Source organism: Furipterus horrens, unplaced genomic scaffold (genome assembly GCF_987537825.1).
Source record: "Furipterus horrens unplaced genomic scaffold, mFurHor1.1.pri manual_scaffold_3, whole genome shotgun sequence".
Classification (NCBI taxonomy): Eukaryota; Metazoa; Chordata; class Mammalia; order Chiroptera; family Furipteridae; genus Furipterus; species Furipterus horrens.
The window spans coordinates 20,589,751-20,603,143 of NW_028327173.1; the positions used below are offsets into that span (position 1 = coordinate 20,589,751).

Consider the following 13,393-nt stretch of genomic DNA (forward strand, 5'->3'; position numbering starts at 1 on the left):
AACAGACATACATGTTCACAGCAGAAGGAAAGGGTTAATGGAGGCGTGCACGAAAGAACAGCCAAGCGTAAGGCTTTCGGAGCTAAATCATAGTTCCCGAGCATAGAAACGAGGTTGACGTGGACTCTTGTGCAGAATATCTGGCTCCTGGAACTGAAGCCCTTTCTATTGCATTTTGGGAATTGGAGCTCACCCTTGGTGCATGGCGGGACCTGTAGTCCTTTCCCTCCCCCTCCTGTCCAACTCGCCCGCCTCAGAGGCCGCTTCGCTTCATCTTTCCCAGCAAGCCCCGCGCGAGAGCCGCCTATTGGTTGGCTGCGGGGAGCAGGCGGCTTTGCCGGCAGCGGTTACCCAGGGTTTCCGGTGGGAGACGAGAGCGGGCGAAGCCGTCAGGACGTCCGCGGTGGGGCCCGTACCCCGGCGACTAGAGGGACGTGACGATCAGAGGGTCTGTAGACTTGAGCGGTTTCGACCAGTAGGGAGAATCATGCGGATTCCGCGCGAGGGCTCCGGCCGGGGGTGGGGGGAGGGGAGGCTGAGATTTGTGCGCATGTGCGGACGGCCGGAGGGCGGGCGGCGCGCGCGGAGGGGAGGCCCCACGTGGAACCCGGGAGGCGGGGGAGGGACCGAGAATCTAGCGTTCCGCCACGTCAGTCAACGGCTGAGAGCCAATCCCACGCTCAGCGGATTCTAAGAGGGCCGCATTGTGCCGGGAAGAGGCTTCAGGAAAAAGGAGGCCCTCCCTCCCCCGCTCCTGGAGCCTAGTCCCGAAGACCTGCCAGGGCACACCAGGCTTCCCTGACCTGCCAGGGGCTAGGAGAACCGTTGATTCCTTCCGGGAAAGGCCAGCCAATTTGTTTTTAAGAAGCTTTGTGCGTCCGGTATCGAGATTTCTTATCCAGGGCTGAGAAGAATTTCGAAATCTGGAATATAGTAAGAGTGCTTGTATCTGCAGGATCTGCTCCTCACCTGGCATTGCAAACCACAATGAAGAACCAAGACAAAAAGAATGGGGCTGCCAAACAATCAGGCACCACTTCCAACCCAAAAAGAAGCCCGGGGCAAGCGGAAGCAGGACCAGAGGGAGCCCAGGGGCAGCCCAGCCAGTCAGCCTCTGCGACAGAAGCTGAAGGTTCTACCAGCCAGGCTCCCGGGAATACCGAGGGTGTGTGCCAGCTCTGCTTTTCCAGCGGGCAAGGGGAGGAGTTTGTGGTGCGCCAGTCTAGCTTCTGGAGTTAGAGGGGCCTGTTTACCCAGAAAAAAGAAGATGTAGAGTAAGGGGAGGACATTGCTGAGTGTGAGATCCCCACCACGTCCTAGGGATGACAGGATTAAGTTGGGTGGCAGTCAAGTGAGACACCCAACCTGCAAGTCCAAGTTAAAAACACCTCATCCAACAGTGGGTAACTGCTCTTTATACTTGAGGTATTTCTGGAGCTTTTTTAATATCAAGAAATGATTTTTTGCACGGAGGAGAAGGGGATTGACTAGACATCGAGGTCCTGCTACATGCCATCCCTATGTGCTGGATGCTTTACTTGGTTTCTTTTATACTCACAACAAACATGGTAGGGTGGTAGTGAGAAATAGTCCTGTCATTTTATAGGTAAATAAACAGAGGCTTTAAAAAGTTACGCAATACTTAACTGAAACCAGTAAGTTTGGGCCTGAATAATCCCTACCAGCGGTATAACCATCTTATTTCTCACTCTGCCCCTCATCCTCTCCTGCTGTAGGAGCACAAGCCAAAACCGCTCAGTCTGGGGCCCTCCGTGATGTCTCTGAGGAGCTGAGCCGCCAGCTGGAAGATATCCTGAGTACATACTGTGTGGACAACAATCAGGGGGGCCCAGGTGAGGATGGTGCACAAGGTGAGCCTGCTGATCTCGAAGATGCAGAGAAGTCCCGGGCCTATGCCACCAGGAACGGGGAGCCTGAGCCAGAGACTCCAGTAGTCAATGGTGAGAAGGAGACCTCCAAGGGGGAGCCAGGCACAAACGAGATCCGGGCAAGTGATGAGATGGGAGACCGAGACCACCGAAGGCCACAGGAGAAGAAGAAAGCCAAGGGTCTGGGTGAGCAGAGGGCTGCTACTTATGTGGCTGGTGAGGGGAGAGAGTTTGGACCTGACACTCCTTGGGCTAGCCTGCTCTGCTAGGATTCAGAGGAAACCCTACTTCCCAGAGCAGTGTATCCCCACTAGTTTAATCATAGCCAGGGCTGTGGGGCCGTAGCACAGAGATGACCATATTGTTCACTGCACGAGGGCTGCTGGCCTTGGGAGCAAGTCGGAACCTAAATCCAACCCGCTGTCTGAGAAAACAGAAAGCAGGAGTCCTGGTGGACTCCTGTACCTGCTAGCACCATTACTAACCTGTGCAACCTTGGTCGAGACCTTTCTTCTCTCTGGTCCTTAGTTGTCACTTCTCTACAGTAAGAGAATTGGACTAGACCAGTGTTGAAAACGCAGATAAGCCAAGCTAGCCAAGACAGCCATCCAAAGGGTTGACCGCCACTTGGTCCCAGCAGGTTGATAGCATGCAAAACTACAGGTTTAGTCTAGATAGCCTTCCCTTTTTTTTTTTAGAAAAGCAAAGTTATGTACAATTTCTAGATTTTTAACAGTTGGCAACTGATATGCTAGGAGCCAAAAAAAAATCCATCTGTGGATTGGATTTGGCCTATGAGCCAGTTATTTGCAGTCCCCACACTGATCTCTTGGAGCTTCCCAGGGTTGCCACTTCAGAAGCCTGGTGCTGTGCTATGTATCATGGTCCTCCCAGGAGACAGAGGGAAGAATCTGACTCAGGCACAGGCAGTAGAGGAAAGTCATTTGGGCGAGGGTGGAGGTAGGGGCTTAATGTGTCTTAAAGAAAAGTCAGGTGGTATTGTAAAGTTCTATATTTGGCTACCTCTCTTTCTAAAGGAGACCTATTCTTTTTTGCATCCTCCTTTTTTCAGAAGGGCCTTCCTTGCATTGAACAGTAGTAGTGAATTCACAGGTGGGGCATCTTTCTTAAACCTATTGGTAGAGCAGGCAGGTTTTGTTTTGTTTTCCCCTCCCATTTCTGGTGCTCATCAAGGAGATTCCACAGAGATTCAGTCATTCACTTAGTATTTGTTGAGCATGTCCTCTGTGGTGGGCACTAGGGGCAGCACTGGGCTACAGTGATAAGCAGAATTGAGTTGATCCCAGCCCTTACGGATCACACAGACTAGCAGGGGAGGCAGCCAATTCAACAAACAGAAATATAAAGTATGATAGGGGAGGGCTGTCTCAAGGCAGAAGAGTATGGGCCCAAGCCTGGAAGGGACTCCCAGAGAAGGGGGTACATGCCTTTGCTCCCTGTACTTTGCAGGAAAGGAGATTACATTACTGATGCAGACATTGAACACGCTGAGTACCCCAGAGGAGAAGCTGGCAGCTCTGTGCAAGAAGTATGCTGAACTGGTCAGTTCTCCCCCTTCTTGCAGCATCTCTGCCTTGGGAAGTCAGCACGCCACCCACCATGGGGTTGAGGGTACAAGGACACATGGGTGGCTGAATTCCTGTTCTACCTCTCTGAGCCTTTTCCTCATCTAACTTGGGGGTCAAATCCCAGCCAGCCTCTCCCGGGCTGATAGTCAGAGGAGAAATTTCACATTCTAGTGGTAGTAGTAAGGAACTTTTCTCATCTATTAAATGGGGAAAATCATACCTGCCTAATGGGGTTATTATAATGATTAAATAAAGCAAAGGATATGAAAAAGATATAATCTCATCATGGAAAGATTGATGTGGCAGGAGAGGAGGAAGTGAGTTGCTAGAAGGATGTTCTCGGGTAGGTGAGAGATGAGGTCCGTGGTGCCAGGAGGGTGGTTCACTGTGGTGAAAAGCGGGCCTGGGTCCTCGTGACGAGAGGACAGCTGCAGGAGGACTGGCAGGTATGGAACTTGTGCCCCTGCTCCTCTGGTTGCTTCTGTGTCCCCAAGGAAATGGAAATGGTCCTTCTAGCTGGGGTGGGAGATTTGAAGAGAAGGATGAAATAGCTGTCTATAAGAATGTGAATAATACGAGAAATGTAGTAGAGCTGCTAGGCAAACCAGGGAGCAGTGGTGGTCGTGAATTTTACAGTGAGATTCTTTAATCAAGGGCCATGTCACTGCCAGTGCAGGGTAAGCAAGAAGTTGATATACTGGGATTGGGATTTTTCTGGAAAAGGGGAACAGAAGTTGAAGGCTTAAGGAACTAAGCTGGGTAAGAAGGTAAGTGATTATTTAAAGGAAAGTGAAAGGCCTTGACCAGCATGGCTCAGTGGGTTGGATATCATTCCGCAGAGCGAAAGGTCACCAGTTTGATTCCCAGTCAGGGCACATGCCTGGGTTCTGGGCCAGGTCCCCAGTTGGGGGCTTTCAAGAAGCAACTCATCAATGTTTCTCTCCCTCTTTCTCCCTCCCTTCCCCTCTCTCTGAAAAATAAATAAGTAAAATCTTCAAAAAATAAATAAAAATAAAGGAAAGTAAAAGGATGGTTAAGTCAGCGGATTAAAGGTCCAATAGGGCAGTAGATGTTCTGGGACCACAGATGTCGATTAGAGGGGATGAGCTAGGCAGATAGGTGGTGGTGCTGGCTTGGGGAGAGATCCTGGAGGTGAGTGCACTTCTGGGTGATGACAGAGTGGCCGGCTGAAATGTGGCTAGTCTGGATCTGGGTGTGCTGTAAGTATAAGATACACATTGGGTTTAACAGGCCTAAGAAAAAGGAAGACTGTAAAATATCTCAAATTTTTTTACATTGATTCCAGGTTGAAATTATAATATTCAGATATTAAAGTTAATTTCATGTAATTACACACTCGAGTTGTGTTTTGTCTATTGTTGTACAGCATGAATAGGCTCATGAGAGTTGGAGCTAAGCTAGGAGAGGACGGGATCCGAGGGGAGGTTAAGGGCTAGGAGGCCAGGGAGTCATGATTGTCTCTCCATAATGAATGGAAAGGCCAAGATGATAATAGGAGTCATGTTGAAGAAAGAAATGGTGTACAGTGCTGAAAGTCTTGGAGGAGGGAGTGATGGGGTCTGTTGATGAGTACAAAGAGGGGTAGCAGGTGGTCTCATCTGAGGGCATGAGTGTCCCCAGAGTTAGGGGAATGTACTTGTCTGAGAGTCTTGAGAACTCTGTCTCTGGAGCGAGAGCTGGGAGAGAACCTGGGACCTGCCAGCTACATACCTCTGCTTGTCTTGTCCGATTGTCCATTTCTGTATCCTTGAGGTAAGGATACGTTGGGTTATTGGGAGGCACCTGCACAGTGTCGGGCCTGGAGTCAGGGGAGAGGGTCAGGTCAGCTCAGAAGACCCTGGATCCCCATGGGGAGAGCCTCACAGGGCACTTACCTGCCCCCCTGTCCCCAGCTGGAGGAGCACCGGAACTCCCAGAAGCAGATGAAGCTTCTGCAAAAGAAGCAGAGCCAGCTGGTGCAGGAGAAGGACCACCTGCGCGGTGAGCATAGCAAGGCCATCCTGGCCCGCAGCAAGCTGGAAAGCCTGTGCCGTGAGTTGCAGCGCCACAACCGTTCCCTCAAGGTAGGCTGGCTGGGCCCCCTGAGAGGGACGGCTGTTACTGTGACTTCCACTATTTCTGGTGGGTTTCCCCTTACAAACTAGCATAGGCTTTCGGTATAGACATAGATTTCCCCAGGAATGCCCTGTCTTAGCAAGAACTACTTGTAACCATTCGATGTGTACCTGCATTAGGTAAGGTAGAGGCTAAGGAGCAAAGAGAACCCAGAGTACAGGCCTTCCGTTCTCAATTGCATCCGAGTCCCCAGGTAAGCCGGGGTCCAGCGCTGACCTGCTGCTCTTCTCCCAAAGCTGGTCAGTCAGGAATGTGGCTCCTTTCTCCTGTTCTGCCTCTCCTAGGGTGGGGTCACTCTGCTTAAAGCCTGGTCACTGCTATGACCTCCAGGTCATTTTTGTACATATATCTATCCTTTATATATTTCTCATACAATTTAGATCAGTAGATATGTGGTATTTTGCAACTTGCTTTGCTTGTTTTTAGTTTGTCTTTTAAAACATTACAAGTTTAATATAAATTTGATGTAAGGGATTCAAAGGTGGCAAAAGTATAACAAAATCAAAGATAATAGTCACCCACTGTCCTGAGTCCCAGTGCCCAGCAGAAGCCACTTGGAAGTATACCTAATAATATATAAGTTTAAGTACAACCTTTCAACTTTCCTGTCTACAAATAAAAATCTTACATACAGTTTTTAAAATGAAAGTATTACACAGTATTCCCTCACTTATCGCGGGTATTACATTCTAGACTCCCCCGCGATAGGTGAAAATCCGTGAAGTAGGAACCTTACATTTATTTTAGTATTTATATATATTTTAAAGCTTTATAAACCCTTCCCACACACTTATAAACCATTCCCAGTTCCTTATTAATCTTTCCCACTTCCTTATTAACCTTTTCCACACTTTTATAAACACTACTTATGTCCTTAAACATATTCTACACTCTTAAACCTACGTAACTTTAACAATATACGTATACAGTACCGCAAAATCCCACGATATAGCGAAAAATCTGTGATAAATTATTAAATATAATATTTTTAAAAATCTCGCAATATAGTGAGGCCGCGATATAGAGAGGGACTACTGTACACGTATTATTTCATATCTGTGCCATATTTATTATACTCGCTTGACACCATGTCTTATCTTTCCCTGTCGGTATATATAGGGCTCTCATTCTTTTCAACAACATTGTTGTGGATATGTTGTATTTTATGAGTGTTCTCATTTAGGTATTTTGGGGCTGTTTTCAATTTTCCACTATTACATATAGAGAGCTACAGTGAAAATAAGTCTTACTACATATATGCCTGCCTAATTATATAGAATTTATCTATAGGATAAATCTTAGCAGTTGAAATGTCTGGGTCAGAGAGTGTGCAAATTTTAAACTTTAATAGATTTTGCCAGATTGCCGTTTCACTAACAGTGTCTGAGTGCCTAATTCTTAACAACTTCGCCAACCCTGGGTGTCACTGAATCTTGACTGCTTGGTTGGGGGTGGCAGGGGTCAAAGATGAAAGCACATTAAAAAGAGACTACTTAATAGGTCCGTAAGAATAGGCTTCAGGAGATCCGAAGTTCTTTAGAATATCACTTACATGTATGCCTGTGTTTTTTTAGAGTGACTCACTCACTTGGTGTCACCTGAGATTCAGAATGGTCCATTAGGAACCCCACTGCATGACATCTTAGAGCCCGACTACTCCTCACTTTGCGAGCACGGAGGGCCCATTGATAGAGATCATCCTGGGCTAGGTGGGGGTGCCTTATAAGGCTGGCTGGGGAACAGTAGATGATGGAGCAAGGGCTGACTTCTCTGTCCAGGAAGAAGGCGTGCAGCGGGCCCGGGAAGAGGAGGAGAAACGCAAGGAGGTGACCTCGCACTTCCAGGTGACACTGAATGACATTCAGCTGCAGATGGAGCAGCACAATGAACGCAATTCCAAGCTGCGCCAGGAGAACATGGAGTTGGCTGAGAGGCTCAAGAAGCTGATTGAGCAGTATGAGCTGCGAGAGGAGGTGAGGGTTGCAGGCGGCCATCATAGCCAGGGAAATGGAGGTCTGGGTGTGTGGCAGGCAACCGGGACAGCACTTTTCAGGCTTCCTTCCACTCTCCCGTTCTTCCTCCTCTCCCCTTGGGAGGGGAGCAGTGTCGTGCATCCTCACATAGACAGGAAGTTAAGGTAAGGAAAGGAGAATGGCCTACAGCCACATGACCACAGGCCATGTGGTGTCTGTCCTAAGTGCTAGAGCCAGGTGTCTTGTAGAATGAGAACTGTTCAAGTGTTAGAGTAGAGGTATGTTCGTGTACCGTGTATTACATAGCACAACCCCCGCTGGGCCTTGCTTGTGGCAGCACCCCCAAATCATACACGGTAATATTTATGCAATTTCTGAGTATACGCACCTAGATCATAATTAGCCGTACAGAGGTACAGGTCAGGTTCGTCTGCCAACTTCTGACAATTTCAGTTTTCAGAATTTTTTAGAATTTGAGGGGAGGAGCTAGACCTGTGGTCAGTGATCAACTAAACACTACAACCTCTGATTCCTGGCTGCTCTGCTACCCCTGCCCCCAGAAAGGGCAGGATGTCACTACCTTGGCTGGTGTTGGCTACTTCCCAGGGCACTTGAATTCCTGTCTTGGGGTCTCCATATGCCACTCACACGGCTCTACTGGATCTCTTTCCTTGTCATGAAAACAGACTGGCAGCTGCCTTACAGCTCTGGACCAGGCCCCTTCCTAGGCCCCGGGGATGTGGTGATGGGTGATGGGTGGGATAGGCGAGATCCTGCCCTCTTGGGCTCACAGTCCAGTGTGGCAGTCACTGTGCGCAGGGCCTAGAGGGACCTCCCCCACCCACCTCGTCTTTTCCTGTACTTTGTCCTCTGGGAACAAGGCTGCTTGTGATGCATTTAGTTTGAAAGGAGTCGATTTGGTTCTTGCCCCTTAGCACTGAGAGACATAGAGGCTCCCTGAGCCACCACAGAGTGGGGCACCTACTTCAAGAACCTGAGGACTCGCTTCCTCTGACCCCTTCACCCCAAGGCAAAAAATAAGACTTGGTACTTGCCTATGGGCATAGAGGTATGGGGCCCAAGGCCCTGTGCTCCTTTTTACACGCCACCCCTAGTGAGAGTCGGGCACTGCCATGCTAGCCCTCTGAGCCTCTAGGCAACTGAAATTCATCATGTCCCAAACTGGACACATCCCTAAGCCACCTTCCCTTTCTGATTCAAAATACACGTCAAATTCCCCACACCCTGTTTTTCAGTTGCTTTTACCTTTGAAGTAGCCCTTGAGTCCATTGCCTTTGCCTATCTCTGTTCTGTCACCCTGACCTAGTTCCCAGGTCTCCTCCCGCAGCTAGGGCAGCCATTCTGGTGATAGCGATTCTTTGCCTATAGATAGAACAGAACTCTGCCAGTAGAGCTAAGCTGTTGTGTTAGCAGAGGTGTCAGTTTTGCTCTTTTTCCCCACTTTCAAGGGAGTCGGGCTACAAAAGTGAGGGTTGTCAGCCCAATGGATTGATCTCTCTTGGGGCTGGAGATTTAAATATTTTTTACTTTGCTTCCTGGGAGCTGATTTCATCCATAAACCCCTGTGTTTACCCAGGATTGACTCAGTGGAAGAGAAATAAGGTGAGGTTGGGACGTAGACTTTCCAGCGACTTGGGGCCCACATCCTGTGGTACACATGGGAGTCTAGCACATCAGATTGAGATGGAAGGCTGGGGAGGGTGTCTGTAACCACTGGGCCTCCCTGAGAAAGGTAGCCCCTGACAGGTGGACCCTCCCTCCATGCTTTCCTGCAGCATATTGACAAAGTCTTCAAACATAAGGATCTGCAGCAGCAGCTGGTGGATGCCAAGCTCCAGCAGGCCCAGGAGATGCTGAAGGAGGCAGAGGAGAGGCACCAGCGGGAGAAGGATTTTGTGAGGCTCAGGCCCTGGGGGTGGGGTCTTGGAAGAGACGGGTTGGGTTCTGGCTTAGCTCATAGTACAGTTTGTATGGGAAAGACCAGGGCACTGCTTCCTCAGACACCAGTCAGAGAGCAGGAAGCCTCACAGGGTTCTGGTGTGTATTGGGGACACACACACACACACACACACACACCCCACACCCCACACCACCACCCCCTGGGGTTTCTGACAGGGTCTGGGTCCTGTCTTGGAAATAGCTCCTCAAAGAGGCAGTGGAGTCCCAGAGGATGTGTGAGCTGATGAAGCAGCAGGAGACCCACCTGAAGCAGCAGGTGAGACAGTGTGTATCCTGACCCTGTGCCTCCAAGGTTCCCTCACTGGGCCCTATCCTGGGGGGAGCAAAATGGGACCCTCATTCTAGGACTACTTTGACTGCTGTGTGACCTTGCTGAGTCTTTGTTCCCTCTGGACCCGCCCAGCACCTGTGTGGTGGTGACCAGGTGGCTAGGTGAGCTCAAAGGACTTCATTTCTAGGCGAAAGTACTGTGCTGCTTTTGAGGAGGTGGAGACAGACGGTGGTTTTTAATTCTATAAATTATACTTAATTCCAGAAGAAACAATGAAAACAAACAGAAAGGCAAAATATGTCCCCCCAAATCTTCCTTCTAGGCTGATGTAAAGAAAAATGGTGTCTCCCTAGAATTGTTGGGTCAGAGGGCCAAGTGCCCACAAGGGAAGTTTAGTCTTACCTGTGGGCTTCTTTCTTACCCAGCTTGCCCTATACACGGAGAAGTTTGAGGAGTTCCAGAACACTCTTTCCAAAAGCAGCGAGGTGTTCACGACATTCAAACAGGAGATGGAAAAGGTGACACTGGCCCAGGCTGGGTGTGGCTGCAGGGGCACAAGCAGCTTCATTCAGAATGGGGTCCCTCACCGGGAGCTGTTCACAGTAATAGTGTGATTGAGACCAAGGGTGGGGCTGTAAGGTGGGATTGCAGCCTTTGCTCCTGTCACGGAAGTGTCAGTGGTATGTGCACCTTCCAGGTTTTCCTGGAGAAGGAGCTGTCTTGTCATTTCCTGTTATTGGCAATGGGCATTTAACTTAAGACATCCTAAGATGGCACAGAAAGAACTGACCGTGTCCTGTGATGCCTTGCCTGCCCCCATGGGACCATTCCCCACCTTGGGGACACAGATCAGATAGCCTTCTGCCCTGACCATTTCCTCTGCCTGTCACATAACCAGATGACTAAGAAGATCAAGAAGCTGGAGAAAGAAACCACCATGTACCGATCCCGGTGGGAGAGCAGCAACAAGGCCCTGCTGGAGATGGCTGAAGAGGTGGGCTGAGTGCACTTGGCAGCCGGGGGTTACGGTTACTGAGCACTGGGCTGTTTGCTGTAGCTCTAGCAGTGAGTGGTGCAGCTAGCGTGAGGCAGAGCTGGGCACATTTGTCCAAGTCCAAGGCAGGGCTAGCTCTCCCCAGGGGAGGTGGTGAGTCGAGTCATAGGCCTGCAGTGGAAGCAAAAAATAAACAGAAGAAAGGAATAAAGGGGCAGGGAAAACAAGGGGCACCAACGATGCCTGGAGTTCTTATGCAGTGGCCCTGATCATTTGGTTTTGTGGTGTGAGATGTAGGAAGGTAACTCAGTGCTAGAGCAGCCACTGCTGCCAGACCTGCCGAATGTCTTCCATATGCCCTTTCATTGAAGCTTCCCTTGCAATCCATGAGGTTGATGTTAGTAGACAAGTCTAACAGATAAGGAGATAGGCCCAAAAGCCAAGTACTTTGCCAAGGTCATCTGGTGGATAAATGGAGGACTATATTGCCTAAGCCACGCCCCTCCCCTACACCACATTGTCCACTGACATCCAGGTCTTGGCTTAAACCAGGGCTATTTACCTGAAAGGAGCCAGCTTTGGACTCTACATTCTGCTCCCTGTGTTAAAGTGGGAGTGTTTTCTGCCAAGTGGCAGTGTCGGGTGGAGGGTTGATGGCAGGACACTGAAACGCCCCCTTTCTCTCCCTAGAAAACACTCCGGGACAAGGAACTGGAGGGCCTGCAGGTGAAAATCCAGCGGCTGGAAAAGCTGTGCCGGGCACTGCAGACAGAGCGCAATGACCTGAACAAGAGGGTACAGGACCTGAGTTCTGGTGGCCAGGGCCCCCTCACTGACAGTGGCCCTGAGCAAAGGCCAGAGGCTGCCACTGCCTCCAAGGAGCAGGGTGGCGAGGGTTCTGGGGCCCAAGCACCTAGCTCCCCAGGAGCCACGGGAGCTCCTTGCTGCCCTGGAGCACCAAGCACAGAAGCATCAGGCCAAATAGGGCCCCAGGAGGTCACCTCCACCGCCACCTAGGGAGCCTGGTCCTGGGGCATGCTGGGAAGGGAGCAAGCAACCCAGCCAGGCCTGGCCCATGCAAGGCTCCCACTGCTAAGCAGTTCAGTGCTGAGGCCCAGGGTGCTCTGACCTTGCTGGCATCTGACACTTTGCAGTTTTGGATTTTATGGGTCAGTTTTACGTACATAGGACATGTGCAGGGCCTCATACATTTATATCTGTAAGTATAAAATAGGCTTGCATTGGAGGTTGGGGTGTATACAGATGAACTCAGTGGCTCTTCTGTGAGCTGAAGAGTCTTAAAAAGGAGCTGTCGTCTGTAGTTGCCAGTGACCTGGCAGGTTAAGTGACTTGAACATCTCCCTGCCTGATTTGAGGCTCAGACCCCTCCCTCCCTGCCCTTCAGGGATCATAACAAGTGACACACCCAGGCCTTGACTGTGTTTCTCTTGTTAGTAGGGCTTGGGCAGCTGCAGCTTTCCTAGTTCCCCTGGAAGCTCCTTTGCTGTTCTTAACCTAGGAAGGGGTCACCAGGCAGAGCCTTGGCAGGGCACTCAGAGCCGGTGATCAAACCACTTTCCTGCCTAGGACAGGGACCTAGAGGACGTTTCTGTGGGATGATGCACTGGTAGGGAGCCCCCTGGGCACTGCTGCTCCTGCCCTCTGGTAGTGTCAGGACCAGGCCAATGATGCTTCTCAGTAGCCTTATCATTCACAGGTGCCTCTCTAGCCTGCACAATGATGGACAAGAGATCACCCAAAGGATTCTCTGAAGGTTTTTTGGTTTTCATTGCACGTGACAATGTTTGTGTTGAGGATATTCTGAGGGGGAGTGCTCTCTCACTGGTGCCTGGGTTCCTGGCCTCTGGTGCCCCACCACCCACCCCACCTGGCACCTTTGTCACGTTGGTGCTTAGGTTTCCTGTTTGATGAAATCAGTTTGTAGAAAGGAAAGCGCTTTTGATGGACTTACCACAAGCTTATCTATGGGTTTCAGTCCTGGAAGGCCACCGCCAGTTCCCATCACCACTGTCTCCATGCAGCACTTGCTGAGCCCCATGGGATCAACTGCCCCGGTGGCTTTATGAGTCTGATTCTGCTTCTTGCCCCCATCCCCAGTGTGCAGACCTTGAGATTTGCTCTGGTTCCATCGTCCAAGAAATGAGAGCTGAGGTATGTCCTTGGCCCCACTTCTTTCTGTTTGGGAGCCCCAGCTCTGACAACTGATGGATATGAATGAGACTCAACAATTGACTGAACCCCAGAAACCCACCAGATGGCTGCAGATAATTTGCGTCAGTCTCTACCCCATATCTCCCATCCCTTACATGTTACTCTATACTCTGAAAGTTCTGCTGGTTGTAAACTTGCCTAGGATATTAGCCGGTCTTTGGATAGAACAGTTTCCTAAAACAGCATAGTTTTGGATCAGGAAGCAGGGCTCTGCTGGGCTTGGAGTATCACACCACACCTCCATTTTCATACAGATCCTTCCATCTTCCACAACTAGCCCACTCTTTAAGCCCTTAAATCCTTCTCATAAAATAGGTTCATGAAGAGTG

The 13,393-nt window shown here is 50.0% G+C and overlaps 1 protein-coding gene across 1 annotated transcript; it reads left to right on the plus strand.

Moving 5' to 3' along the window:
• Nucleotides 1-311: 311 nt before the first annotated feature.
• On the plus strand, nucleotides 312-12,613 carry TXLNA (taxilin alpha). Its single transcript, XM_090269007.1, has 11 exons — nucleotides 312-448; nucleotides 956-1,165; nucleotides 1,737-2,075; nucleotides 3,360-3,451; nucleotides 5,392-5,562; nucleotides 7,393-7,587; nucleotides 9,384-9,503; nucleotides 9,749-9,823; nucleotides 10,264-10,356; nucleotides 10,737-10,832; nucleotides 11,523-12,613. The coding sequence occupies exons 2-11, from the start codon at nucleotides 988-990 to the stop codon at nucleotides 11,847-11,849; spliced, it is 1,686 nt and encodes a 561-aa protein (XP_090125133.1). The 5' UTR covers nucleotides 312-448; nucleotides 956-987; the 3' UTR covers nucleotides 11,850-12,613.
• The last annotated feature ends 780 nt before the right edge of the window (nucleotides 12,614-13,393 follow it).